The 27949-nt window shown below is 58.3% G+C and overlaps 1 protein-coding gene across 1 annotated transcript; it reads right to left on the minus strand.

Moving 5' to 3' along the window:
- Positions 1 to 27815, minus strand: COL11A2 (collagen type XI alpha 2 chain; the record flags this gene model as incomplete). The annotated part of the gene is made up of 66 exons (XM_082639081.1): positions 1 to 446; positions 1167 to 1373; positions 1732 to 1844; positions 2405 to 2672; positions 2785 to 2838; positions 3033 to 3068; positions 3376 to 3429; positions 3583 to 3690; positions 3943 to 3996; positions 4139 to 4192; positions 4287 to 4394; positions 4666 to 4719; positions 5266 to 5319; positions 5436 to 5489; positions 5681 to 5734; positions 6122 to 6229; positions 6573 to 6626; positions 6770 to 6823; positions 7053 to 7106; positions 7334 to 7387; positions 7615 to 7722; positions 7905 to 7958; positions 8061 to 8114; positions 8256 to 8363; positions 8495 to 8602; positions 8808 to 8861; positions 9031 to 9120; positions 9267 to 9374; positions 9762 to 9815; positions 10042 to 10095; positions 10195 to 10248; positions 10387 to 10431; positions 10554 to 10607; positions 10692 to 10736; positions 10836 to 10889; positions 11162 to 11215; positions 12241 to 12348; positions 12711 to 12764; positions 12887 to 12931; positions 13061 to 13114; positions 13346 to 13390; positions 13627 to 13680; positions 13775 to 13819; positions 14011 to 14064; positions 14252 to 14296; positions 14715 to 14768; positions 14892 to 14936; positions 15028 to 15081; positions 15255 to 15308; positions 15466 to 15519; positions 15627 to 15680; positions 15767 to 15820; positions 15983 to 16039; positions 16301 to 16387; positions 16856 to 16930; positions 17215 to 17277; positions 17508 to 17549; positions 17650 to 17709; positions 19858 to 20037; positions 20719 to 20781; positions 21400 to 21477; positions 22280 to 22471; positions 23933 to 24095; positions 24572 to 24782; positions 24917 to 25066; positions 27734 to 27815. 66 exons carry the CDS (start codon positions 27813 to 27815, stop codon positions 306 to 308), a joined length of 5211 nt encoding a protein of 1736 aa, XP_082495207.1. The 3' UTR covers positions 1 to 305.
- Positions 27816 to 27949: the final 134 nt, after the last annotated feature.

Raw genomic sequence — 27949 nt, forward strand, 5'->3', positions numbered from 1 at the left:
TTAATATAATTACTTTTAAATACAAAATACACAGTGTCCTTTCTCTTCCACATGTTTGGGGTGATTGGGAGGTAAATTTTAAATAAGGGTCTCAGCTGTCAAACAGGGCACAGGCTCCAAGTGGGAGGGCTGCGAGCCCCAGGTGCACCCCTCCCCTGCACTGCCCCTGACTGGGGGCACTCGGTGCCCTGGCCCAAGGCCCCCTAGATGGCGAGGAGCCCTTCTGCGAGGTGGCACAGAGCCGATGCTGTGGGATTCCAGGTGGGCCTGGTGTCGACGGACAGGGTCAGACAGAGGAGAAGGTCTTAGCCCATGAAGCAGACAGGCCCCAGCAGCACCCCTCCCCGCCTCGGGGGGGCCCCCAGGTCTGAGAAGGAGGCGTCCAGCACTGGCAGCTGCTCCAGAACAGGTGTTCGAACCTCCAGCACCGTCCGGCCTTGCTGGGTCTTGAGGGGGAGACACCAGAGTGAGAGGAGTGAGCATGGGAGAGGTACACAGGGCCCGCGGACACCCCAACCTCAGGCCCAGGCTCTCCGCGCCTTCAAGTGCCCTGAGTTGCTGTTCCTCTCATCCGTGTCCCATGTTCAGACTTTGCTAAATTTTCTTCCTAAAGTTTCTTCCAGAGAGTCAGGATTGGGAAAGCTGGGAAGGTTGTGCATGTGTGTGTGCATGCACACGCATGCAGTCTTGGGCCAGTCTGAGCAGCTTTGGGTTTGCCTTTGAGATTATCTGTCTGTAGTGGCTGTGTGAGCCTGTGTGACTCCACGGGGACGTGTGTACATGTGTTTGTGGGTGTAAGTGTGTGATGACAGCCAACACGATTCCACGTGTGTGTACCTGTGTGACCCTCTCCAGGCGACTCTGGGGATGTATATACGGATTGGGGGTGTCCATGTGCCCCTCCATGGGGAGGGGGCATTGTTTATACCCCGTGTGTGCAGAGGGAAACCTGTGTAAATGTGCTTACAAGCCTGCATGACTCACTCTGGGTGACACTGCCATGTGCACACAGGTGACAACCACCTTCCATCCTTCCTGCCCTTCCTGACACCAGGAAGCTGGCCTCCTCATGCTCTCCCCAAGCACCCCTGGCCAAAGGGTCTTCCCACCACCTCCTCCAGCCTGAGTCTGGGACCCGCCCCCACCCATCTCTCCCTGGTTCCCACCTGACAGCCGTCTCTGAATTCCTTGACATAGGGGCTGGTCTCCGGGCTCAGCTCATCCTCATTGGCCCCTCGGAGCTTCAGAGGGCCATCCCGGGCCTCCCCAGAGCAGGGGTACGAGATGTTCTGGTAGGCTGCGACGCTGAGCAACCGCAGGAAGGTGAGCTGGACCACACCAACCGGGGAGCCTTCGGAGTCCACGTAAGAGAACTGGCAGGAGAGAGGGCTGTAGTCAAGGATGGACACGGGCCTGCAGAGCAGCTACAGAAGCAGGGCGGCTGAGCCAGGGTCATGGGTGGGGAATGGGTGGGAGGAAAGGGCTGGGGGAGAAATAAGGGGCCGGGGTGGGAACCAGGGGATAAATAAAAGGCAGACTTTTGTCTTAGGTTTTCAAGGGAAGGAGATGAAGTGAGCATCAGAAGACTGGTGAGAAGGAACGGAATAAGAGTCAGCAGGCTCTGCAGGGTCAAGGGTCAGGGAACTTGTCAAACAAACCCAGAAACCACTAGGCCCAGAGGGGGGCTCCACTGTGGTGCAAGGGACAGGGCAGTCAGAGGCCAGATCTCACCTGCGTGACATCATCCCTGGGCGTCACACAGGTTTCCCCTCCTGCTGTAAAGTTGCAGAAAACCCGGAAGGCATCCCGAGCGCAGCCCTGGTTGGGGTCGACCCAGTACTCTCCTGTCGAGTGCAGGGGAGGGTCAGGGCCCCCGAGGTCTTGGACCCAAGATGCTCTTTGCCCCACTTTCCTCCCACTGCTCCAACCAGCCGCCCCCACGTGCCCTCAGACACCCAGTCCTCCGTTCCCCCGCCAGACCCCCAGAACACAGCTCTGGTTTTCCTCATCACCTTATGCCCCTGTCCGTCTCTGCCGCCCCTCCCCCCAGCAGCACCCCCAGGCTCGCAAACGGAAGGGGTAGGAGCACTGACACCCTCACACTGGTCCAACGTGTGGCTGTAGGCTTGCACACGTGTCTCTGTGTGTACATGCCAGCATGTGTGTCCACGAGTCTATGTTTATCTATTCCTGCAGACCCCGAGCAGATAATGAGCTGATGAGCCTGGTAGGACCATATCAGTTGCTAAATACTGAAATACCTCTGACCCAGTTGGTAAAGAGCTGCTGCCCCGAGCCCCTCCACCCTCGGCCCCACCCCACAGCTTCCCCAAGCCTCCCCCGACATCCATCCTGCTTGTTCGTGTCCACGCAGTTGTTCACATGTCATGTCCCTGGCACTGACCGTCAGGCAGCTCTGGGTGGCAGAGCTTCAGGTCCTGGCAAGTGCGAGCGGGGCTGTCCTGGGTCCCCGTCGGCCGCCTCATCTGCTCAATCTCCTCCCGCAGGGAGTCCAGGGAGCCAAAGATCTCCTCCAGCCCGCCAGGACTGCCCGGGGCCCCCCCGGTTGGCACGGCCTCATCTTCCTGCATCAGCTGGCTCCCATCCACTGAGCGCCGAGTCTTCTTGGGCATCTGGATGGGCAGGGGCTGGATCACCTCGCCGGGGGGGCCCTGGTGGAGGGAAGGGCGGAGAGGGCAAGAAACAGGTCAGGGTGAGGGCGATGCGGAGAAACACCCAGACAGAGGGGGACTGTCAGAAGAGCAGGACCTGACACTGACTCACCGGGTGTCCTGGAGGGCCCTGGATGCCTTTCTCTCCCTTAGGTCCGGCTGGGCCCTGCCAAGGGAGTCAGTGAAGTCATGGAGGGGTCAAGAGGTCAAGAATGCAATCAAGGTCACAGAAGGGTCAAATCAGTCTCTGGGCTGGGAATGAGGGGCTCCACTGGCAGGGAGTACGTTTGTCTTGAAGAGACAGTCCACCCATGGAAGGCTGGGGGGAGGGAAGGTCAGAGCTGGCTGGGGGTCACTCACTGTGGCTCCTTTGGCTCCTTTGGGGCCAGCAGGTCCCTGTGAAACGAGGAGCAAGAAAGAGATGGTCACCACAGGGGAAGATCAGAACAAGGAGAATTGGAGAGGCAAGGTCATGAGTTCACAGGACCGTGGAGCCATCACAAGAGGGGCAGGCATGGGGGACATGGGGACATTCGGGAGACCCTGGAAGGACAGGAGTGGAAACGCTGAAGGTGTAGGAACATACGGGGGACACGGGAGCCTATGGGTGTTAGGCTAGCATTGTCGTGGAAGCCAGTGGGGGGTTATGGAGGGGGGCAGGGGGGTTTAGAGGACTGAGTTGAGGAACAGAGGGAGTACTCACAGGGAGGCCGGGGGGCCCTCCAGGACCAATAGGGCCAGATGCTCCTGGGATGCCCTAGGAAAGGAAGGGGCCTGGTTCAACTGGGTCCTCCTCCCCTCCCCCTCTCCCCCCCCACAGCTCAGTCTCCACCCCCCACCCTCCCACACCCCCATGGATCCCCACCCTCACCCCACCCTCAGACCTCCCAGGACCACGCACTCTACTCACCGTCTCCCCCTTTGGCCCTGTGGATCCCTGAGGACCAGGAAGCCCTCGATCACCCTTCTCTCCCTGCTCCCCCGGGGGGCCAATCAGTCCAATGAGACCTGGGTGACCCTGGAAAAGGGGCCAGGCGGTCAGGGGGATGCAGAGAGGAGACACGTGGATGGGGAGAAGGAGAACCACAGGAGTCAAAGCCCAGAAGACAAGAGAGGGAACCACAGGGGTCAAAGCCCAGACAAGGCCGGGTCTGAGGAAAGGGGGGGGGGCTGCCACGGCCCTGATTGAGGAAGGGCTCCCCAAGAGCACGAGGCCCCCCGGAGGTTTCAGGGGTGAGGCTGAGACACCTGGCAATGTGCGGTCACTCACCTTCTCTCCCTTGGCCCCAGCATCGCCCCGGAGGCCAGGAAGCCCTGGGGGTCCCTGTGGGGAGACAGGAAGTCACTCTCTCCTGGGGGAGGTGGGACCACACTCTCCCCCCACCACTTCCCACTTCCTCCAAGGCTGGATGCCCACTGCCCCAGGGCCCCACCACCACCCACCCACCCTATCCACAGTCACTCACCACAGGGCCTGGAGGCCCAGCCTGGCCTGTGGCCCCGGGACGGCCTTGCTGACCCTGCAGATTTGAGGGGACCACGGGGATGAGGAAGAGTGTCCCCACACCGTGCACCTCCCCCTCCCCAGCCAAGCCTCTCTGCTCCGTGACTCACCACTGAGCCTGGGAGCCCCCGCAGACCATCAGGACCAGGTTTTCCTGCTGGGCCTGCAGGACCCACAGGGCCTGTCTTTCCCGGGGCGCCCACAGCACCAGCATCCCCCTGAAACACACCCAAAAAAGTGTCCTGAAGGGCAGAGGAGGGGGTGTGGCTGGGGCCAGGGGGTCCAAGGTGGACGGGGGTGAGGCAGGGAGGAGGGGTCAAACCCCAGGGACCCCTGGGGCAGGGACAAGTATAGGGAACCCTGTCCCCACAGGGGGCTCGGCGTGGAGATGGTGGATGTGGGGGAGGCATTTGGAGGCTGCAGTGTGAGGACCAAAGGGGTGGGACGATGGAAGGGATGTTCCAGCATCCAGGGTGGCCTCTCCCTCACCTTGGCTCCCTTCTCTCCTTGTCGCCCCTCAGGACCAGGCGCACCAGCAGGTCCCTGCAGGTGGAGGCGGCAGTGAATAGCCAGGCTCACCTCCCTCCCCCTCACTGTCCTCCTGGTGCAGACACACACGTGTACACACACACACACGTGTACACACACACACACGTGTACACACACACACACCTGCGCATGCACAGGCACAATCGCAGAGGCCGACTCATGGATGGGAGAGCCGGTACAGCTGTATCAGCTATTAAAATACTGAGTAGTTCTGTGCATTTGGTGAAGAGTCTCTTGCCCACACACCACCAGCAAAAAGAGGGTTAATCCCTGACCCAGCAGGGACCTCCCCAGGAAAGCCAGCCCCTTCCCTCCGTGTCCATTCTGATTGGTTGGTACACAACACCACCCTGGCAAGAACAGACAGAATATACAGGAACAAATATACACAGCACGCTTACAAACACACATGGTCACACACATACACACCTCACCCAAGGACAACCGGCACACCAGGCATCTCCCTCCACATCCCACCTGCCATTGCCCCAGCTGCCATCCAGCCTGCCCCGCAAGGTCCCAGGTGACGACCTCACTTACCCGCTTTCCAAGTGGTCCAGGAGGTCCATTCTCCCCAGTGGGACCAGGGGATCCCTATGGAGGGAGGAAGAGTGGTGGGTGAGGGACCCCTCAGGCATAGGGCATAGTAGAGGGGAAACAGGGCTGAGGGCCTGGGCTTAGTGGTGGGGTAGGGGTCACCGGGCACTCACAGGCTGTCCTGCCTCTCCATCTTCTCCGCGGTCACCCTTAGCACCATCCTGGCCCTGCAGGGATGAAGCAAGGTCAGAGTGGGGGGGCCCTGACCTGGTTGGCATCACCCCCCAAACTGCCAATCCTCCCATCCCTCCACCTGCCCTACCACAACCCTGGTCCCCACGCCCATGCCCATCGGCCACACAGAGCCCCTCCAGAGCAGACCACCTCTTCGCCCCTCCCCTCCCCAGGTAAGACTCACCCGAGGGCCACCTTCTCCAGGAGGGCCAGGGTCACCAGGAAAGCCAACAGGACCCTGATCCAGAGGGAAACCAAGGGTCAGGGTCACAGCCCCCTAAGCCCACGCAGGGCCAACACAGACCCCCATGGCCACATGCCACACTCTCCCTCTCTACAGGCAGTGCCCACCTGCACCACTTAGGAAGAGGGTCTCCAGCACGCCCTTTTCCCCACCTCCTGCACTGCCTGCCCTCTAAGGCTTTCAGGTTATTAACTAGGGTTTCTCTCACTTTCTCTCTGGATCCCCGACCCCGTACATCCCTCCCAGGAGACCCCATTCGCAAAGCCTTCCTCCCAGGCATCCCCCACACTCTTGGGCTCCCCAAACTCCAAGATCCTCACACCCATATCCCCAGATCTCCATTCACAGGGGCCTCCTCGCAGCCTCTACCCCCAAACTCACAGGGTTCCCTTTGGGGCCGTCATCACCGGTGGGGCCCTTAGGCCCTGGTGGTCCCGCCTCTCCTGGCTGCCCCGACTCTCCTTTCTCCCCACGTTCCCCGCGTGGACCCTAGAGGATGAGCGGAGGTTACAGATGGTCCCAAAGGGGTCCCAGAGATCAAAGATCCAGCCCCTGCTTCTAAGAAACCTCCAGCCTCCCCCTCGTGCCTCGCTGACATCGGGGTGCACACAGAAAGTCAAGCCCAGGGTGGGAGTCCCTGGCCCCTCTTGCCTTGAAGGAAAGGGGGACAGAGCCCGCCCAGATCCAGGAACCAGGCCTCACGGAGAATGAGCGGGAGCACAGACTCATGGGCTGCGCAGGAGTTCCAGCTCCAGGAGGTCACAGGAAAGGTGGGGGTGGGATTGAGGAGGGGAAGGGGATTGCGGAGCAGGGCCTCAGAACGACCACTCACCTTGACCCCTGGCTCGCCCTGGAGTCCCGGAGATCCTGACTCTCCTGGCTCCCCCTGCAAGGAGATTGGGGTCAAAAACCTCCACCACCGCCCCCCAAAAAATCCTGATATTCCCCCTCACTCTCTTTTGAGCCCCCCAAATTGGCAAAAGTCCAACCCTCATCCCCCCAGACCATCTATGTACCCCTTCCCAGTACCTTCTCTCCAGGGGGACCCAGGTTCCCAACACCTCCAGGGGGACCTTGTGGACCCTGGAAGAGGAATAGAAATAGGGATCATTGCTTATGGGAGGGGGGGGCCATGGGAGGGCGGAGCCTGGAGGAGGGCCTGAGGTCAGAGCAGTGAGACAGTGGGAGACCTTCCCAGGGTCCACCGGCTTCTCTTGGCATCTGAGATGAGACTAGAGTTTACAGTCTGGGGAAAGGGAGGCAGAGGACTGGCCACACTGATCTGGAGGGACAAGGGGCCAAGAGGACTCACATCAGCTCCATTGGGTCCAGCTGGGCCTCGAGGTCCTGGGGGTCCGGGGGGTCCCTGGAGAAAAGATACACATGATGGGAAGGGAAGTGAGAGAAAGCGAGCCATGGATGCACGTGAGTGGTGGAGGGTGAGGGAGGCAGCCAGGCCAGGGAATGGCATGCAGGGAGCTGGGAGTCGGGGGCAGTGGGCTGCTGGGGTGGGGGCTGGATGAGCAGGGGTGTGCCTAGCGGGTGGGGCTGGAATCAGTCGGGATCACACCCTATCAATGGGGTCCCACTCACCATAGGGCCCACGTCTCCTGTTTCTCCCTTCTCCCCCGAGGGACCTGGCAAACCCTGCGCAGGTGTACACAGCACAGACCCAGGTGACCAAACCACCTGGAGCACAGCCCTCGGCAGAGGGATCCCCCCACCCAGATTCCACACCCCCCACCACCACCACCCAGTCCTCTGCCACCACCTCCCCAGACCTCCTTTGTCATCAGGGGTCTGGGGGGTCTGGGGCAGACATCAGCTCCAGCATGACCCTGCCTCTCAGCCCCTGTCTCCACCCCCCAACTCACCTGTAGACCAATGGGTCCTGGGGGCCCATTGAACCCTCTTGTTCCTTCATCACCTTTGGCTCCAAAGTGTCCCTGGGGACCCCGAGCTCCAGGCTCCCCATCTGCCCCCTGAGGTGGGAGGAGGGCAGGACAAGGACACAAAGATGGTCGTGGGTCAGGTGTGTTCTAGCCACAAGCCCCACACAGAGCCAGGCACCAGGCCTGGAGCCCCCCACTCCCACCCCCAAGCCCAAGGGCAGAGGGAAACTGAGGGCAGAATCAAAGCTGCAGACAGGATATCGGTCACTCACCGCAGCTCCAGGCTGCCCCACGGGACCAATGGGTCCAGGGGGTCCAGGAGGGCCCTGGGGGAGAAAGAAGAGTCAGAGATGCCAAGACAAGGGGAGAGACCAGGTGGGAATGAGGTTAAAGGCCAGAGGTGAAAAGTCAAAGGAATGGACACTTACATGTTCCCCCTTGTTCCCTTTAGTGCCCTTCTGTCCGGGGTCTCCCACTTCACCCTGGGGGTAGAAAGCAGGTGGGACGTCAGAGGAAGGAGTGGGTGGGGCGGGGAGAATAAGCAGACAGGGACTGCGGGCCATGCCCAGACCAGCGATCTCATCGGGAAAGAGACTGGGTCCAGGGTCTGTGGGCTCCCTCACCTTGTCTCCATCCTCTCCTGCCACGCCCGGGGGGCCAGCAGGGCCAGGAAGCCCCACGGGACCCTGCACCCCATCGCGGCCAGTCGGACCGATGGGGCCCTTCTCACCCTGTGAGAAATGAAGGAAGGAGTCATGACCCAGATATGGCTGTGCCCCTCAAACACCCCTACAGGAAATCCCCCGTAACCCATCAGCTCACAGACCCCTCCCCAGCATCTCCCCAGGGACCCCACACTCACCGGAACACCTTTCTCTCCTGCTGCTCCAGGGGGACCTTGCGGCCCTGGGCGCCCTGGGGGGCCAATGGGTCCTCCAGATCCTGCTGCACCTCGCTCCCCAGGGGAGCCCTGAGACAGGAGATAGAGTCAGACACCCCCCAAGGAAGAGACCACAGCCCACCTACACCAGAGGACCACTGACCATGGTTCCCAGGAGAAGAGCCCAACATCAGATGCCTTATGGCTGACCCTGCCCGGTCCCGCAGCCCCGCCAAAATCCAGATGCCACACCACATCCTTCCTTCCCTCTGCCCCCCAGGGACCCCAGACTTACTGCAGGGCCAGGGGGACCAGCTGGACCTTCACTTCCCTTCAAACCAAGTCCGCCCTATGAACCAGAGATCAGAGGCAACAGACATGAGACAGGAAGGGGGGACATGGGGTCCAGGAGACATGCAGGGAAGGATGGGTGTGGGGAGACGGGAGTAGGGTGACGCTGAGGGGTGCCGGGAAGCCTGGTGAATTATTACAGGCAGCCAGGTTGGAATCACACTCACAGCAGTGCCAGGGAGGCCTCTCTCTCCCGGGAAACCCCTCAGACCAGCAGGACCATCCTTCCCTGGGGCCCCAGGGGGCCCAGGGTCGCCCTAAAAGGAAACAGAGGTGATGAGCCACTTCCACGCTCCCAAATTGGGCAGAGAGATCTCTGTTCCCTCAAATCCCCATTTGCCTGTTCCCTTAGGCACCCCAACCCTAGACCCCCAAGTTCCCCCCTGCCGGACCCCTTACTGACCTTTGTCCCTTCTTTTCCAGCTGTTCCAGTGAGTCCCTGCTCTCCAGGGGGTCCCGGGGGGCCTGGGTGACCTCGCTCCCCCATGGGCCCGGTTTCTCCTGCGGCTCCCTGGGAAAGAGACAGAGAGACTCCAGTCTCAGAGCCTTCACTCTGTCCACCTTAAAGTTTCCCTTAGAACCCCTTCATGTCTGCCCCAAAGCTCCTGGGAAATTCCCGGAGCTCTCCTAGGCCCCCGCTCTGGTTTTCATTCCCGGGTGTGGAGTAACCATACCACCTGGTGTCCCTGAGGGGACCTTCCTCTTCTCCAAGATGCGAGAAGATGAGAACCGGTCCAGGAAACAGACTGAAATTTGGGATCCCTGCTCCAAATCCCAGTCCCAGGGGCCCAGCTCAGGCAAAGGAGGGGCAGGGGCCCGTGACCAGGAAAAGGGAGAAGAGAGGCAGATAGACTAACTCCAGGGTCTGGGGTCCTTTCTCTCCAGGGAGCAGGCATACCTGGGGTCCCACCACTCCTGGGGGGCCAGGGGGGCCGGTCTTCCCTTGGAAACCCTGAGAGAGGAAGAGAGGAGAGGGCAGTCAGAACACACAGTCAGGCGTGGACATTGTGGCACGGACCCCAGGCTCCCGGAGGGAGGGCAGGGTCACCACCAAGTCCTTGGCTGTGGTCTGAGCAGTGCCGAGATGCACTCCACTCAGCCAGGAGAACCTTCCCAGCGGGCCTTCGGGACAGGACAGCTCGGGAGTGAGGGTCTGAGGAGGCTGGGGCACCACTTACCACTTCTCCTCTCTGGCCTGGGTGTCCCGGCAGCCCATCCTTCCCAGGGGGGCCCTGGAAGAGGTTCAGGTGTCAGGTGAGCTCTAGGCTGGGAAGGGGGATGGGGAAGGATTCACAGTACCAAGGCGGGTCAGAGGTCAGAGGTCAGCTTACTGGAGGTCCTTTGGGGCCAGGAAATCCGTTAGGGCCCTGAGGTCCAGGGAGACCCTAGAGACAAAGCTGGGTTGAGTCAGGAGGATGGGGAAGGCTGCTGGGCAAGGGGCCTCTCCCTGTGGTGAGAGGGAGCTGGCCCCACTCCGGCTCCCTGGGGAGCGCTGGGGAACAGGGGGCTCAAGCCACACTCACCCTCTCTCCGGGGGGCCCGTGGGGGCCATCACCACCCGATGTTCCCTGTGGGGGAAACAGTCAGAGAGTGAGAGGAGATGCTTTCTAGCCAACCCTGAGGCCAGAGGAGTTGAGGGCAGCTGGGCTACAGGGCAGAGCGGGGGATGAGCCCTGCCAAGACCACCAACCTTAGCTCCAGACTTCCCAGTGGCACCTCGGGGTCCCCGCTGACCCCGTGGACCCTAGAGAGAGGACAGGGGAGTTGTCAGAAAAGCCCCAAAGCACCTCTTTGGATCTTGAGCCGCACGTCTCTCCCCTGCACTCACCGTGGGGCCACGTTCTCCCCGAGGCCCTGACTTCCCCGACAGGCCCTGGTGGGAACGAAGCAGAGACAACACATCACCCGGGGCGTGAGGCCGCTGCTCCCAGAGCTGCCCCTCCCTCTGCCCCCCAACCCTTCCCCAGCTTACACGGGCTCCCTTCTCTCCACTGGCTCCAGGAAAACCAGGAAATCCCAGAGACCCCTGGTGAGGATGGAGAAGGGGAAAAATGGACACGTCACAAAAGGAGAGGACCAAGGAAGGGCCAAGGGAGGTCAGGAGAGGTGGAGGCGGCAGGGTGGGAGACGCGGGCTCTGCCAATAACTAGTGCTTCTGGCCTCTGTTCCCTCATCTGTAGAATGGGCGTGGGCTAAATTCTCTCTAGGGTCCCCCGCTGCTCTGTCAGTCTGTGCTTCCTGTAATTAGGGGTCAGGGAAGGGAAAAGGAGGAGGGGCACATGCGGGGCAACAAATCACCTTGGGACCCTGGCGTCCGGGGTAGCCAGGCAGACCAGGAACACCCAGCTTGCCCTGTGGATGGACAGGGAGCGATCAGGAGCGAGAGGAACCACGGATGCCGCTCCGTCCCTGGAGATCCCAACCCTCAGAGATGGGGGCGAGCCCCCACCCAGCAAAGCCCCAGCCCCTGGCCCCTCATTTCCCACCTCCCAGGATGCCTGGCTTTTGTAACCTCTCCTTGCTGAGAGTGGATTTTCCCCGAACTCTAGTGCCGGAATCTCACCTCCCCTGTGTCTTAAAATCTGCCACTCAAGTCCCGCAGGCGCTGTGATCCAGCCCCTGCCTACCTGTCAAGCTCAGCTCCATCTTCCCAGCACACAGTCCTGCTCCACCAAGACCTTGCAGGCACCCACCCCCCGCCTCACTCCTTGGCTCCACTCTGCACCACCCCGGGCCCCCCCCCCACCATCCACCCCTGCCCCCTGAGGCTTCAGGACCTGTCTTGCCAAGGCAGCTGTGGAGCGGAAGTGGGGAGCAGGGGCTCTGCAGCCTGACTTTTGGGGCTCAAACCCTGGCTCTGGCCCTCACTGGCTGTGTGATGAACAAGTTTCTAAACCTCCTGATGCTTCAGGACTGTAGTAGCGCCCACCCCACAGGACTGACAGGACAAGTTGTCACGGTGCTGGCACACGGTGAGGGCTTGGTGAGAGTTAGCTCTGAAGATGTCAGAGCTCACCTCCTCTCTGACTCTCTTCCTTCTCGGAATGCCTACTGCTTGGAGTCTGGACACATTTTCACTCTGCCCGGTACCTTCAGGTATCCTATGACGGCCTCTCTGCCCTGTCCCCATCAATCTGTTGTAAAGTCTTCACAGCAGAGACTTTTCCTTGACTTCTTATGTATCCCCCCCCCTTCAACACATCAGTGTCTAGGAGGCGCCACATACACAGAGAGGAGCATAATGCATGGTCACCTTTGACTGACTTGCAGACGTCAGCTGTTGGCACCCCACCCCAACCCTGATCCCAGCGCCTCGGGCCTCATCCCCTCCATGCCCTAGAGCATGTAGACCAGACCCCTCACACCGTCCCCGTCACCTTCTCGCCCAGGAGCCCAGGGGGGCCAGGGTCTCCAGTGGGTCCAGTGCGTCCCTTCGGCCCCTCGGGACCATCCTCTCCCCTGGAACCAGGGACTCCAATCTCGCCCTGGGTGAGGGGGTTGGAGAAGTGAGTGATAGGGACTGGGGGAGGGGCTGAGCCCCGAGAGGAGAGGCAGGCCCCAGTGAGGCTGAGTGGGGTCAGTGGGGGTCCCCGAAGCTACTGCAGGACAGGGAGCCCCACAGGGGCAGGGAGAGTGCTGTGATTGGCGAGCTGGTGGGTCACAGAGCACGGAGTTGGGTTCCTGCTCAGATCAGGCTCTAGAGGGTGATCAGGTCCTCTAAAGGGAGCCTGGAGATGAGGAGTCTGGGGTATTGGGGGGGTGGGGGGAAGGCTGGTAACTGGAGGCTCCAAAGGGGAGGATCATCAGCACTTAGAGTTGGGGGGCCACTGTGGGGGTTTCTACTCACCCTGTCACCTTTCACACCCATGTCACCTTTGAACCCAGGAAAGCCATCCTCGCCCTAAGAAAGATTGGGGTGAAAGGACACCACAGATGATGGAGGGAGGGGGTGAGGCAGAGATGGACAGAAAAGCTGGTGTGGGGCAGGTGGAGGGGCTGGGAAGTTAGGGGCACATTGCTCACCTTTTCACCCTTGTGACCCTTCAGACCCCGAATTCCATCCACACCCTGGAATTAGAGTGGGGGATAGAGACTGACAGATCAGAGGAGGAGGCTGGGCTGGCAGGACCAAGCTCCTGGGGCCCCAGCTGGCTCCCCTGACCCCAGCCTTTATCTCCCAGCCCGGTGGTTCGTTACCTTGACGCCTCGAGGTCCTGGGTATCCCAGAGGACCCTGAGGTCCAGATGGACCCTGGAAGAAGACAGAGAGGCATTAAAAAGGGGTCTCAGGGTGTCACCATGGGGACCCCCTAGGTGTGGGGGAAATGGAAGTTACAACATTGGAGTCTGGAGAGGGTTGAGGGGCATAGGACAAAGGACTGTCAGAGCTGCGTGACGAGATGAGGAAATCCCAAGGACTTGGAGGCCCAGGGTCTGGGTGGAGACCCCTCCAGGGGACGAGAGGAGGCGTGGAAGATCTCACCTGGTTTCCTTTGGTTCCAGGGGGACCTTCTTTGCCCGGGTGACCCTGGGGGTAGGGGAAGGACAGCGTGACCACTGGCCCCTGTCACCTCCTGCACCCCTCCCTACACTTCTTCCACCCAAATGCCCCCCTGGGACCTAATGAAACTGACCGACCATTAGCAGCACCACCAGTGACCTCCCAGTGCAGGGGACACACAGTATGGACACTCACTGAAGGTGCTTGAAAGTCATTCCCTGGGGTGGAAGGTCAAGGGGGATTAAGAGGTGGGGGCCACTCACCGGGGGTCCATCTGAGCCAGGCATGCCAGGAAGCCCTGGTTTCCCTCGAGGACCCTGCAGGGAGATGAGGAGGCTCAGCCCCAGCCAGATATTTGGGGTCCACCCTACACCCCACCTTGGCCCATCCACCATTCCCCCGATCACTTACCTTCTCCCCATGAGGGCCGATGGCACCCTGGGGCCCAGGGAGACCCTAGACACAGGAGAGAGAAGTCACTGGGGGCCCCCCAGGGGTGGGCCACTCTCTGGCAGCAGCCCCCATTCAGAGCATGAGCAGCGAAGGCTTGAGACCCTTCATTTCCTGTCCCCACCCAGGATCTGGCCCACTGTGGAAGCCCAGGGGAAATCGCTAAAGTTGGGGAGGGGATGGACAGGACCACTCACCTGGGTCCCAGGAGTGCCCTGTTGTCCAGGAGGTCCTGGCTCTCCCTGGGGTCCCTAGAAACAGGCAACCAGGCAGGGGTCAGAAGGAGATGGTGACAGAACAAACAGGGCACAGAGCCGAGTCCCAGCAGGGACAACCAAGACGGCAGGCAGGGGGTCAAAATGGTGACAAAGGGAACAGGACTTTGGCAGAGACCCCAGGGGCTAAGGGTCAGGTGGGGTCTCCATGCCCATCACTCACCAAGCTTCCTTTGGGACCATGGGGACCATCCATGCCTCGGACTCCCTGAAACACGAGAGGGGCATGAGCAGGCTAGAAGGCGGCCCTGGGCCCTGGAGGGACCTGTGGTTTCTGAGGCCAGGCCATCCCAGAGGGTGGGACGGGTCAGGCATACAGCAGTTCATCCCAAACCTAAGCAAACACAGCCGGTCCGGATCCACAGGGCGTGAGGCTCTGGGGCTCTGGGGCTGTGGGTTTGTGGGGGTTTGTTTTGCTTTTCTTGAGGATTTTTTTTTTTTTGGCTATGATGAGAGCCTTTGGTGCACTACAAGACATGGTCCTGCAAGGGCACCATGAGGTGAAGGCTGAAGCAGGGCTAGGTGGGGGCCAGGGAGGAGGAGCTGGAGGGGAGGGAGGAGAGAGGCAGTCAGGGAAGGTGGAGAGAGGGAGAGGGCAGGGTCAGAAGTCAGGGACAGTCACTTACCGGGGGCCCAGGAATCCCAGGTGGACCTTTGGGGCCAAGGAGACCTCGAGATCCCTGCATTCAGGTGAAGGGAAGATAGGACTCGCATGGGTAAGAGAAAACGTGCCCCTTTCATGCCCACATCCCTTCTCTGGCATCCCGAGAGCCACCCCCATCCCCAAACCCCTTGACACTCACCGACTCTCCAGGCAGCCCCCGAGGCCCAATCTCCCCGTCGTCTCCCTGGAGGAGGAGGACATGGTGAAGCAGGCTCAGCATCCAGATCTCTCCTGTACCCAGCCACCCCCCTGCCCCCGCTGTCCACAACACTTACCCGATCTCCATCCTCGCCGGGGGGCCCAGGAAGGCCCTGGGAACCAGTATCACCCTAAAAAATGGATGAACAGGTAAGAGGGGGTGCACAGGCAGACACTGACTGTCTTCAATTAACCAACCAATCTCCTTCACTGAGCTCCTGCTGGGACCCTCAGCCTCCTACCTCGCCTCCCCTCCACAGAAGATCTACCCCCTCATCACAACACACCATGCCCCTATACTCACCCTGTGTCCTTTCTCCCCAGGTAGCCCTGGGAGGCCATCAAATCCTCGGTCACCCTAGGGAGAAGAGGGGCAGCGCAGGTGAGGTCCCAGTCCCGTTCCCACCCCACCCCTCTCTACTGTGTCCTGAGTGGGGAGCGGTTATCCCTAAAAACAAATGAGCTCAGGTGGGGCTGGGAGTTATGGGTGTCAGAGAGGGGCCCAAGCCTGTTACCTTCACTCCAGGTTCCCCAGGCATCCCTCGGGCTCCATCAGCACCCGCTCGGCCCTGGGGGTGCAGGGGAGGTGTCAGAGCAAGCGGGGGCACAGTCCTCCACACCCCGTGCCCTGTCTCCCATCCCTCACCCTCACCCATCCTACCCCCAGGTCACTCACCCTTCGCCCAGCCTTGCCAGGGGGGCCCATGAGGCCCTGAGGTCCTCTGGGGCCCTGGGAGGGAGAGGCAGGGGCAGGGTTAGTGGGTATAGACAGTGGGGGGACACTGGTTTGGGGATCAGGTGGGTGGGGGCTGTCACCTGAGGTCCTAGGTCTCCAGATTCTCCTTTCAGTCCAGGGCTCCCAGGTTGTCCCTGTGAGAGAGAAGAGAGGGTGGCTGTGCTGAAGGACACACCCATCGGTGGCCTCAGAGCCCTCCCTCAAAGAAGCAAAACACTTGCAACTTGGTCCTTTTCCAGAACTATCCATACCCCCACACACAAAGAATCTCCTATCCCAACACCCCACTCACTCACCAAGGGTCCAGGGCGGCCCGTGTATCCCATGGGACCCGGGGGTCCTCGGAGCGCCAGCTGGGGGAGCAGGGGAGACGGAAGAGCTAAGCAAGAGGCAGCTGGAGAATTCCGGACCCCAGGTCACTTCCCAAAGTCACCCCTGTACCCCAGATCTTCATTCCACTGCCCTGTATCTTCCCCAACCTCCCTCTCAACCCCAAGCCAACCCAGATCTCCGCCTGCCCTACATTCACTCCAACCTACCCTTCCAACTCTTCCTAGAGTCTTCCCCTTCCCACCACACCCCTCCCCACACCAAGATCCCCCAGCCTTCCTCACCCGTGCCTGCTGAAGAATTGCCTGGGCCTGGGCCTCCTGGGCCGCCACCACGGGGCCCTTGTCACCCCCACCACTGCCAAACCGGAACTGCGGGCCAAGGAGAGAAGGTCTAGGGCCTTCCAGGAAATCCACATGACCCTCCCAGCCAGAGGCATCATCCAGCATGTCTGCCCCATCCCCCAGGTTCCAGGACACCACTTCCCGCCATGCCCCCCTCCAGTGTCTCCCATGGGTTCCAGGTAGTCACTTAGAGGTTTTCAGAAACTCAACTCCTGTCCTCCTCCTCCACTCTTGAGCCTCTTCCTCCCCAAAGACTCTCCTTTGGCTCTAGACCCCCGGAAATTTAGGATTTTCTGCCCAATTCTAGATGCTCCATGTTTGGCTCCAGGTCATCTAATGAGGCCCTAAGCCCTCCACCCCTAAGATCAATCTCTTTGGGTGGATGGTCTTTAGAGACTCCTCCTTGGCGTTCCTGCTCCTCTGGTTCTTGGTGACACAACACAATTCTCCCGCCCTCCCCCCTCAGCTCGTTCCAAAGCCCAGAAGACAACTCACTGGGAGCATGAGGGATGTGCCGGGAGGGCCAGGGGCCCCATCTGATCCAGGGAGCCCTGCTCGGCCAGGGGGGCCCTAGAGTGGGGAAAGAATGAGAAGGACACGGCCACAGGGGGTTGTTAGGGTCCTGGCATCATTTTGAAACCCTCCTCAACAGAATAAATATAGACCTCCCTACATCTTTCCCAAGCTCTCCCCACACCCCGTGGAGAAAAATGATGGTGAGACACCAGACTACTCGCCTCCCCAACCAGAGTCTACCTTCTTTTCTAATGATAAGTTACTGAGCATGGTACCCCTACTGGGTACCAATGGCTCCTCTGCAGCCCTCCCCCCACCCCCACAGGATGTCCTCATACCCTCTCGCCTGGGTCTCCAACTGGGCCTGGATTGCCTTGGATGCCAGGGGGACCAGGAAATCCCTGAAGAACACAAGAAGAGGGTGTCAGGTGTGGGCGTTCAGATAGAAGAGGGGTATGTGGCTGAGGGGTGGTCTCTACAGAAGAGATCTGGGGATCTGGGAAGCTTTGATTGGAAGGATGCTCTGAGTTCTAAGAAGAGGCCTGGGCCTATGTGGGGAAGGCACAGGTGAGCATGTAGGAAGCATCTCTGTGAAAAGAATGGAGGCTAGTGGGTCTCAGCTAGAACTCACCGCAGGGCCTTCTGGACCAGGGGGCCCCTCCACTAGCATACCCTGTGGAGTCAAAGGTTAAAAGTCAGAGCCTATAGGGCTAGCACCCCCACCTCCTTCCCTTCATCCCACTGCCCTCAGCTCGGTGACCACAGTGACTTACAGGTTCCAGCACCGCAGGCTCCCCCTTCTCTCCTTTCAGCCCCCGGGGACCACGGGCAGCCTGAGAGAGACACATATGTAACCCCCAGGGGGGCCCGTAAGCAGCCAAGACACCAGGACTGCCCCCATCCCAGTGGCAGTCTCAGGTCCTCTGGAGACCTCCTGACCCTACCCCCAAGTCCCCTCCTCCTCCTCTAAGACTCCCTCTTCACAGACCTCCCAGGTCTGCCAAGGGAGACCTCAGGGCTCCCCTCCCTGCAATTCCCAGCTCCACCTCAGCAAACACAGTCTCCTCATCTCCCTGAGAACCTCTCTCAGGAAGGTCCCCAGACACTTCCTGGGATTCCAAACCCCCAACCTTCCCAAACCCTCTTCTAGAGGACTGCACCTTATTCCCCAAACTCCCTGAGAACCTTAAGAAACCATCAACTTCCTCACCTTTACCCCACCTCACCAAATAAGAATCTCTCTAAGATTGTGGATAGATTTTTACTTGGATTTAGGGGAAGATCATGCATCCATATGAGGATCTGATGTAATCTATGGAGTCTTTCTCCAGAAAAGAAAAAGTGTATGCCCTATGCACAGAATTTTACTTAGAGTTTCAAGGGGTTCACAGGTTTAAAACTCCCTGGAGATTAGACATTCATACTGTAAGTAGATCTGGAGAGCAGTCCCCACCGATATCTCAAACTTAGACCTCATAACTGGATTTTGGAAAAATACAGCTCCTGGGCTCAGTTGCTCAAGCCCCGAGCCAAGCCCCTCGAGTCTCCCCAGTTCCTCTCCCAGCAAGGATGCTACACCGGTCCTCTGACCCTCATTTATACTTCAAGCCCACCCGTCGCCTCTTCCACACTTCCACTCAGATGCCCACTCCCAACTCTGGGGCCAGAACCAAGATAAGGACAAGGAGAAAGGAGGATATTCACCACCACCACCCAACTCTCCCAACAAAGATCTTCAAAATGCCCCCCTCTACTTCCATCCTGATCAAACAATAGTGATCAATTTCCAAACTCTCCCATACCCCAGATCAACCCTAAATTTCCAGAAAGCAGCATAAGGGAAAGGCAGCAGAGGGTCACGGGTGGAATTGTTAGAGCAGGGAGGGTGGGATGAGGCAGTGGGGTAGAGGCAAAAGGTGAGGTGAGTAGACAGGAAATACCCCACTGACAGGGGGTGGTTGGAAACATGGGACACAAGTAAGGGAGACAGAAAAAAGGGACAAACACTTGGAAGCAAGAATGATACCAGGGCCAAGAAAAATTAAACATGGCCAAGACGGCTAGAAAATGAACCAGATAAACAGGAAGTGGTGGGACAGACAGGAAGCAGCCAAGGAAAGAGGAGCCAGGAAGTGGACCTTCAACAACAACATGGCTACCACAACCAAGAGAGAAAAGAAATTCACAAAACAGACAGAAAGTAACTCCGGGAAATGGATTATGACAATGAAAGGCAATTCTTCCAGCAAACACAAACATCAAGGCTAGTACACACAAGAAGTGGCTGTGATAAGTATCTAGGCCCACAATGGAAACTTTATGATTTGGATGACCTGAGACACATAGGAAGCGGCTTATTATCAAAGGATAAGAGAGCATGAAAAACTAGAGCCAAAACACAAAAAATAAGTCCCTTCCAGTTCAATCTGACACAGTCACCAGAATGGATGCCATGACTGGAGAAGACAGGAAGGGAGCCATTGTAGAGAAGGGGAGAAGACAGGGGGGGACAGACAGGAAGTGGCCTGTAGGTTAGAAAATGTGGTAGAGGAAGTTAGATCATTTGGCAGCAACACGGACAAGAAATTGTTTCGACCAAGAAGAAATGATCGAGACAGACTGAAAATGGACACAAGGTAGGGGCTTATTGACCAAAAGCTTTATAAAATCCAGCTTGATGGAGACAGGAAGTGACCAAGAAAGACAGAAAGTGGCCATAGGATTGAAAAAAAAAAAAAGAAAGAAAGAAAACAACAACAACCAATTGCCCTGGACAGAAAGATCCATAGAATAAGACTTTTGGCAAGGGAAGGCAGGAAGTAATGTTTTCAAGCAACAGATACATCTTATGTGAACAGAAAATGGAAAACCACTCATGGGAAGCAGCTCACAGACAAGAGACAACAATCAAAAACAACAGGAAGTGATTCTTGTAGCTCCCACTGGAAGTCAAGGATGGAAGAGGAGCTCCTTTCACTTACGGCTCCCAAGTGGGCTGTCTCCGCAGAGAGTGCAGGGCCAAGCTCCGTCTCCTCACGATAATCGTCCCCATAGCCATAGGTGTAATCGTAGGGCCCTGCTGTGGGGTCTGTGCCACCCTCCCCATATTCCTCTGTCAGGAACCTGTCGGCTGTGGAGGGGACCTGGAGATCTGTCTGCTCCTTCCCGGGGATGGGGAGGGAGAGGGGTAGACGGGGGCATTAGGGCCGAGAGGAGGTTTTCCCTGGACCCCAGGGTGTGACAACTTCCAGCCCAAAGGATTCTGAAGGGTAACAGGGACTGGAGTTTTCCTCCCAAGAAGAGCAAGGGGAGCCGTTGTAGAGAAGGGGGATGGCCATCAAAGGCTCCCAATGTGGAGGGAGGTCCAGAAAATGGGCCCGGTTGGAAGAAATGATGGGTAACAAGAAGGGTGGCCAGAGGGCTGGACACAGAGTGGACAGTCCATGGACATAATAATCGATGAAAGAATCCAAGGAATGACCAAAGAAATGGATGGAAAAAGGGGGAGAAGAGGAAAAGGGACAGCATTGGACAGAAAATGGCTCCTGGGAACAGAAATATGACAGAAAGTAAAACCATTTGACACCAACAGGGAGAGGAAGTTACTCCAGAATCAAAGAATAATGGCAGGAGACATGGACACTGGAGAAGAATGAGTGTTCTGAGAGAGGAAAGCAGACCGATAGGTCCGGAGTGACCAGGAGACAGAAGGACACGAATGGAGATGACAAAGAGCCCTCCGGCCAGAGGAGGGGCTGGTTCATCAAGACGACGTGGGGCAAGGGGAGTGGGTCACAGACGCCCACCGACCCAGCTGGGGCGAGGGTGGGGGATGGAGTTACCTCCTCAGGGGGTGGCAAGGGGCGTGACTCCAGGTTTCCTTCCTCTTCACCTGGGGTGGGGTCCTAACCCCAGGGGGAAGGTGTGGGGAGAGGAGCACGGGGCGGGAGGAAAGGAGAGAGGTTAGCAGAAAGGGAGGCCAAGCAGCAGTTCATCCCCAGGGGGCAGTGTCTGTCTGTGCTGGGGGGTGGGGGCAATCTCAGATCTTGCAGCCCCTTAGGAGGGGGGACGCTTTGGGGAGAGTGAATCTCCGAAGTCACAGAGGTTTGGGGGCAGAGATCTGGATGCCTCGGCTCTACCTGCCGGTAACCGCTGCCTCTGGTCCTGGGGGGGCCCCGGGCAGTGAGGGGAGCTGCCATCCGAGCTGGGCGCTGGGAGAGGGGAGGCTGGCCCCGAGCTGGGCCAGAACCTCCACTTCGAGAGGGGGACGCCTGCCGGGCCGCTGATCTCTTGGCAGGTGGGGTAGGCTTTCGGGGAGGGGTCCGACGCCCCCTGGGGGGAGGGGGAGCCCTGTGGTTGGGGCTTGGAGGCCACTGCAGCAGAGAGACACGGGAGGGGGCAGTGAGGAAACGCCCACAGTCTAAATACAAGGTGGCTCTCCCCGCATGTGGGGAGGAGAGGAAGGTGTCATAGATGTTTGCAAGGGGTGGTGGGGGGGAACAGGAGAAGTCCCTCAAGTTTACCTGATAATCAGGGGTGGTCACCGTAGTCATCACGTCGTAATAGGGGGGCTCGTAATCATAGTAGAGAGACTCAGTGGACTAGGGTTAGGGAAGGGGCGGTGGGAATAGGTGGGAAGGGGGGGCAGGCAGGTGAGGAGGTGGCATGGGAGTTGGGGATGAAAGGAGGGGTGGGAGTCAGGAGAGAGAAGGGGTGGTGGGAAAGGGGGGTGGGTCCCACACGTGGGACAGAAGCAGACGTGATTAAGAGATTGACCCTCCAATCTTCAGACCACTGACCCCTGTCACTGTCAAGACTCCACCCAATTCGTACCCTCCCTTCCCTTCCGCCCCCCAGTCCCTTATCCTGCACCTCCCTGTGCAGGGGGCCAGAGAGAGGGCCCCCGTATCCACACTTGCACAGACCTACCCTACCTCCTACTCCTTCCCCTCTTCCCCTCCTGGTCTTACCATTTCAACTTTCTCCCTCTTTCTGTCTCTCCCCTCCTCTGCTCTCCCATCCTCTGTCCCCAGCTCTCACCCCCACCCTCCATGGTCTCGCAATCTCTTAATTCGAGGAAGGGATGGAAAGCCCAAGGGCATGGTCCCAGGAAGACTAGCAGAGGAGGAGACACAAGGAGGGGACACGGCTCCCAGCCACGAATTCTTCATGATGACTTTTTATTTTTAAATGAAAATAAAAAGGTTGATGAATGAGGACTGGGGGTGGGGGAGTATGATGGGAATAGAGGGTACAGCTGGGGAGGGGCACAAGGGAGGGGAGAACAGGAGCCCAAAATAGGATGGGGAGCTCTGGGACATGGGGGGAATTCCCCTGGGGAGATGTGAAGGTGTCTCCCTCCCTGGGGTGTGCTGCAGTTTGGGGTTCACCCAGCTCCCTCACCTGTCGCTGGGGTTCCTGGTTTTGTGACCTATGAAGTCTTGGTGGTTGCTGCTTCGGAGATCTCTGGGCTCTGTGAGACTGTTGTCTCTGAGGTCTCTCCCTCCAACCCCCCTCACACTCCAGCTCCTTCTGTTCACAGGATTCATAGGCAGCTTGCACCCCCGGGACGATGGCAAGCTCCTGAACATCACCCTACAAAGACAAGAGGAAGGGACACCAGTGGAGGGAGGCAGAGTGGGCTTCCAAGAGACACAGGGTAGAGTCTGGGACACGGGGTCGGAGGCCAATCCGAGATAAGACTGTATAATGGAGAAGGTCATTACCAGCCCTCCCATGTGCACAGTTCTTTTCAGTTTTCAAAAGACCTTCTCATTCATAATCCCATTGAACCTTCACAACAACTGGACATTTGGACAAGGATTGAAGTCAGTAGGACAAGGATCTTTATGCCTATTTTCCAAGCACATTCCATTTGTAAAAGTTCAAAGAGACAATGACTGGCCCAAGGTCACTCGAAGTGGTAGAATCAGGACTAGGATTCAAACCTTCCAACTGTAAGTTCAACTCTTGGCCTACACCCCGCCCATGTGGCCATGCATGAGCCTGTTCACAAGGGCTTCTGGAGACAGTGGCCCAACCTTCGTTGCTTTGACCTTCCAATGACAGTGACGATGAGAATTCTCAGGATCTCTGGAAATGGGGGGAAGACATGTCTGATTTCCAGTGGCATTTATTTGTGCCCACATGTGGTGATAAGCGCACCCTGCATTGTATCCTAGTTTGGGGTTACTGTCTCATCTCCACAGTGGAACTGGTAGTTCCTTGGGATGATAGAGATCTGATATTCTTCTTCTGTGTTCCCCCTTAGTGTTGGGCCAGCAGGTATTCAGAAAATGTTGACTGGCTGGGTGGGTGAATGGACAGATGGATGGGTGGATGGATAGATGGGTGGGTGGGTGGGTGGGGGAATGGGGGCTCGAACACTTGACTGAATGGGAGCGTTGATGGATGGTGAATGTATGTGTGGGTGGATTGGTGGGTAAATAAATCGGGGGTGCAGAGTAGATACAAACAGTATGTATGTAGGTAGATGGATGGAAGTGAAGAAATGGTAGGGTGGAGAGTGCAGTGGGTAAATGAGTTGCCAGAGGCATGCATGTATCCTATGCATGGGTAGACGGGGTGGGTGAGTGGATGGATGAGTGAATAGATGGATGGATGGGTTAAAGAGGATGGATGGATGGAAGGATAGCTGAATAGATGGGTGGTTTAAAGGAGGGAGTGACTGAGCAGGGGAACTATGGGCAGGTGGGAGAATACAAGACTGAATGCTTGAGTAGGTGGGTGAGTGTGTGAATGGATGCATGGGTGAATAGATGGGCAGACGAATCAGTTGAAGGGATGGATGGATGGGTGGACTAATGAAAACCGAGTGACAGAATAAGTGACTGTGGACAATCCTGCCACATAAGTGGGCACCTAATTCTCCTACAGAAAAAAAAAATTAGCCCTGAAGATAGGAAATGGAAATATAAATTTATGAAAGGAAAAGTGAAGGGTAGGACATAGGAAGACAGGGTACTGAGGTCAGAAGGGGAGTGGATACAAGGCATAGGACCAGAAGTCACTCCTCTCTCTGACTGCTCTGGTTACCTCAAAGACTTCTTCATCCAGGATCTGAGCACCAAAGATGATCACGCCTCGGGTGTCCAATACTGGATGAGCACTTCGGGGGAGGGGCCGGGTGACTCGCTTCTTGCAATCAATTATGAGGGTGACCGACTGGCCCTTCACAGCCACAGCCACACGGTGCCATCTGGTCATAGGGACAGGGAGGCGGGAGGTTCAAGCAACTGACTGAAGGGGGGAAAGTCAAGAGGGCTGAGCAGCCCTTGATGGAAGAGTTGACAAGCCAATGATAACAATAGAAGTAATCACAGTTAACTACCATGTACCGAGGGTTTACAATACACCAGGCACCATCCCATCACTTTCTCATTTGATTCTCACAATTCTATTATCCCTATTTTTCAGACATAGAAACCGAGGCTCAAAAAAGTCAAGGAACTTGCCCAAGGTACAAGCTAGTCCTACTTGCAAGGATTTAAACTCTAAAGCCCAAACTCTGGGCTAGAAGTGACTAGGCAGAAGTTTGGGCAGCGGGTAAGTGAGTGGTGGCCCACAGGGTCAGCAGGGTTTCCTAGATTAGGGCATGGGGGCTCTGCGGGCAGGGGCCAGAGGGGAGCTCCTGAAAGGGTAGGCCAGACAGGCCAGAGGAGCAAACTGACTTACTTGCCATCTGCTAGGCTGAGGCCTCGGAAGACGGGCTGAGCAGGGGGTTGAGGCCGTCCAGTCTGGTCCTCGTACAGGAAGCGGACAGGTTGGCCAAGCTCTAGGCCCAGTTGTCGGACGCCCTGGGCACTATAGACAGTCAGGAGGGGAGCCTGGAGGCCAGGGCGGGTCCGGACAGCAGTCAGTAGAGAGAAGTCTTTAGGAAAGCCTCCTGGTACCCGAGAGATACACACAGGTGGAGTGAGAGGCAAAGCGAGACATTAACCCCTTCCCCTCTCGTGTCTGATCCCAGACCCTGCCCCGTGACCTTGGCCAACTTTCCCTCCTCCAGCGTGTCACCCATACCTGGGAAGAGCTGGCGGGTGGGTGCACTGAGCTGGGCGGGTCGGGACACTCGGTAAGCCACATCAGCTGGACAGATGCCTCTCGTCCTCCGGACACCGTCAGGGAGGGAGGGGAACCTCAGGGCCCGCAGCACGTCCACAGGGGCTGCACCTGGGAGAGTCCACGAGGGTCAGGGGAAGGGACACACTCTCAGGAAGGCCCACACAGGGGACATTTGGGGTCTAGAGCTCAGCTTCCTGGGGCTCAAACTCCTTGGAAGATAAAAGTCACCTCTCCCTTACTTGCTCCTGAACGGGGCCTGAATGGATGGAAAACGAAAGTCACCTGGAAAAGGGCAGCACTGAGCCGGTATTCAGCTCCGTGCCCACCACTGTCCCCGCCTCCCAGCCTCTGTCTCTGTCACTCTCTCCCTATCTCCGTCTTTCAGCCTATGAATCTCTCTCTATTCTCTCTTAACCTCTCTGTCCCAACTCTGCCTTCCCTTTACTCTAGCTCTGTCGCGCTTACTCTCTCTGTCTCTGTATCTGTGGGTTCTTCTCTCTCCCTGGCTCTTCTGTCTTCCTCCGTTTCCCTCACACTCTACCGAACGTTTCCTTTCTCCCTCTCTTCTTCCCTTTCTGTGTCTCTTGGTCTCTGGGTCTCTGGCCTCAGTCCCACGTCTCCAGCATAAACAACATCTGGGCAAACGATCATCCTGGGCACGGGAGGTGCAGGGGGGCCACGAGGGAGGGAACAGAGAGGCAGCCCTGTGGGGAGGGGACTGCAAGCTGCTGGGATTCCCGTGTTTGGGGAGGTGGGGACACCTCTGACCATGCAGAGGAAGGAGATACAAGAAAGGGCCACCCCAGGAGCTGGTGCCCCTGGCTTGGGAGAAGGGCTGGGGTGCAGGGGTGGGTGGGGAGCCTGAAGCTGCCACGCGGAGCCGGAGCAGGTCCAGGGCCTGGAGCCACACATCTGTGGATCCCATCAGAGTCCTTTGCCCAAAACCCGGGCAAGCTCCCCACACCTGGAACTTTGACCGTGCCTGCCCCCCCACCGCGCCACGGTCCAAAGATTCAAGACCCGGGTCACCAGCCCTGTCCCCCTAGAACTCAGCTTCTGAGGGTTTAAACTCCTGAGAAGACACAGGTCGCCTCTTCCTCACTTGCTCCCCAATACACATACTTCTCACTCCATCAGCTCAATTGGAAAAATCCCAAAGAAAGTTCCAGCAAAACCCTCATAGAAGTGTGGAGCAGGGCAGGGGCCAGAGTGATCGGGAGAGCAGAGGTGGGTGTGGTGGGTGAGGTGGGGCGGGCAGGCAGAGAAAAGGCCCTTTGAGTCCAGAAGCCGGGAAACCACGGCCTTGCCCCCTCCCACCCCCCTGCCCTAGCCTGGCCCCCACGTGTGGCAGCTCCGCAAACACCAACACACAAGGGCCGCTTTGAGAGACGAAGGGTAAGTGAGACAGAGACACAGAGACTCACAGAGACCCCAGGCCAAGGAGACCTCAGAGGGCCCCACCCTCCACCAAACCCCAGAAGAGTACAGTTCCATCCTATAGACAACCTACCAACAGGTCTGCCCACCTATCTTCCCACTTCAAGCTACATACGTGCCCCACTGTCTCTGGCCTCAATCTGTCCCAGTCTCCCCACTGGTGGCCCCATCACCCCCACCACTCTACCTCTGGCCCCCAAAACGCCCCTTTCTTTACTCTGATGAATTCCACACTAACCTATTTCCCACTAGAGTCCCACCTCTACCCACTCAGCCCCCAAATAAGAGACAGTCATCTCAGCCATCCCCCTGCCTCCATGTTAAAGTTGCCCTTTTCTCCCTAAAAAAGACTCCTAGAGTCTACAGACATCCCACACTTCAATTTTCTGTCCCTGAGCCTCATGCTCCTCCTATCTTGAAAGTTCTTCCTTCTGTAATCCAATCTAATCCTTTATGCTGCTTTTCTGACCATCTTCTCTCCAAAGCAGAGAAGAAATGAATAGTCAAGTTATATGCAAACCAGCCTCCAGTGTTTCCACGGGGGGAGGGGGCTTGCTCCAGCCTGCCTAGTACCCAGGTACTCCCAGCCTCCTCCCCTCCAACATCAAACCCCCTTTCTTAGGAACCAGGACTTCTGGATCCTGGGAAAAAGAAGGAAAAGATTGGGATTGTGGATGCCAGGGTCCCAGGGGAGTCCGGCTGGCCAGAGGGGGAGGGGCGGGGCAGGAATGCAAAGAGTTGGCTCCTGCCTCAGACACCTGATCCTGGCCTGTCCAGCGGCCGTCCTGTTGGCAGCCAGCCCCAATGCTCCCCAGAGCCAGCCGCGTGGCAGCATCGAGGGCACGGGGAGGGGGAAGGGGATCCTGTCGGGGAAGCTGATGGGACAAATAGTCCAGGTATCCCTTCATTCTCTACTTTCGAGGCTCTGCTCTGACCCAAGGATGCTCCCCCACTCACCCCAGAGATACAGACAGAAAGACAGAAGACAGACATGCGCCTCTCACCCATCAACATTGGCATCTACCCCTGACTCCAGCACCAGCTGGACCACAGTGGCCGTGCTGGAGGACCCCACCATCCAGCCCCACTCACTGCCCTCAGGTGATGCTCCGCCATTCAGCCTAACCTGCCCTCCACCAGTCACTTCAAGGAAGCAAAGAGATCCCCTCCCTGGCTCCAAGGAACCTAGGTGTCCTGCCCTCCAGTCTGGACCCCTGACCCCCCCCCCAAATCCCATTCTTGGACCCAGAAGCTCCCCCCTGCTCCCCAGGCATCAGCTGTCCCCTGTCCCGAGGTGTGCGGAGATTCCGATGAACGAGGCGCTGGGACTCCCCTTACCTGCCCAGGCGGGGGCCGCGCTCAGGCCCAGCAACAGCGGTACCAGCAGAAGGAGGCGATGGCAGCGGCTGCACCGCTCCATAGCTGGCGCCCGGAACGCCAGGTCCCAGGGACCGCCGGAGGCGCCGGACACCCCGAGGCTGGCAGGAGAGAGAGAGCAGGCTCGCACGCAGGGGTCCCGGGGAAGTCGGAGGCTGCCGGTGGCGACAGCTCTCA

Source organism: Mesoplodon mirus (assembly GCF_964341445.2).
Source record: "Mesoplodon mirus genome assembly, chromosome: 12".
Classification (NCBI taxonomy): Eukaryota; Metazoa; Chordata; class Mammalia; order Artiodactyla; family Ziphiidae; genus Mesoplodon; species Mesoplodon mirus.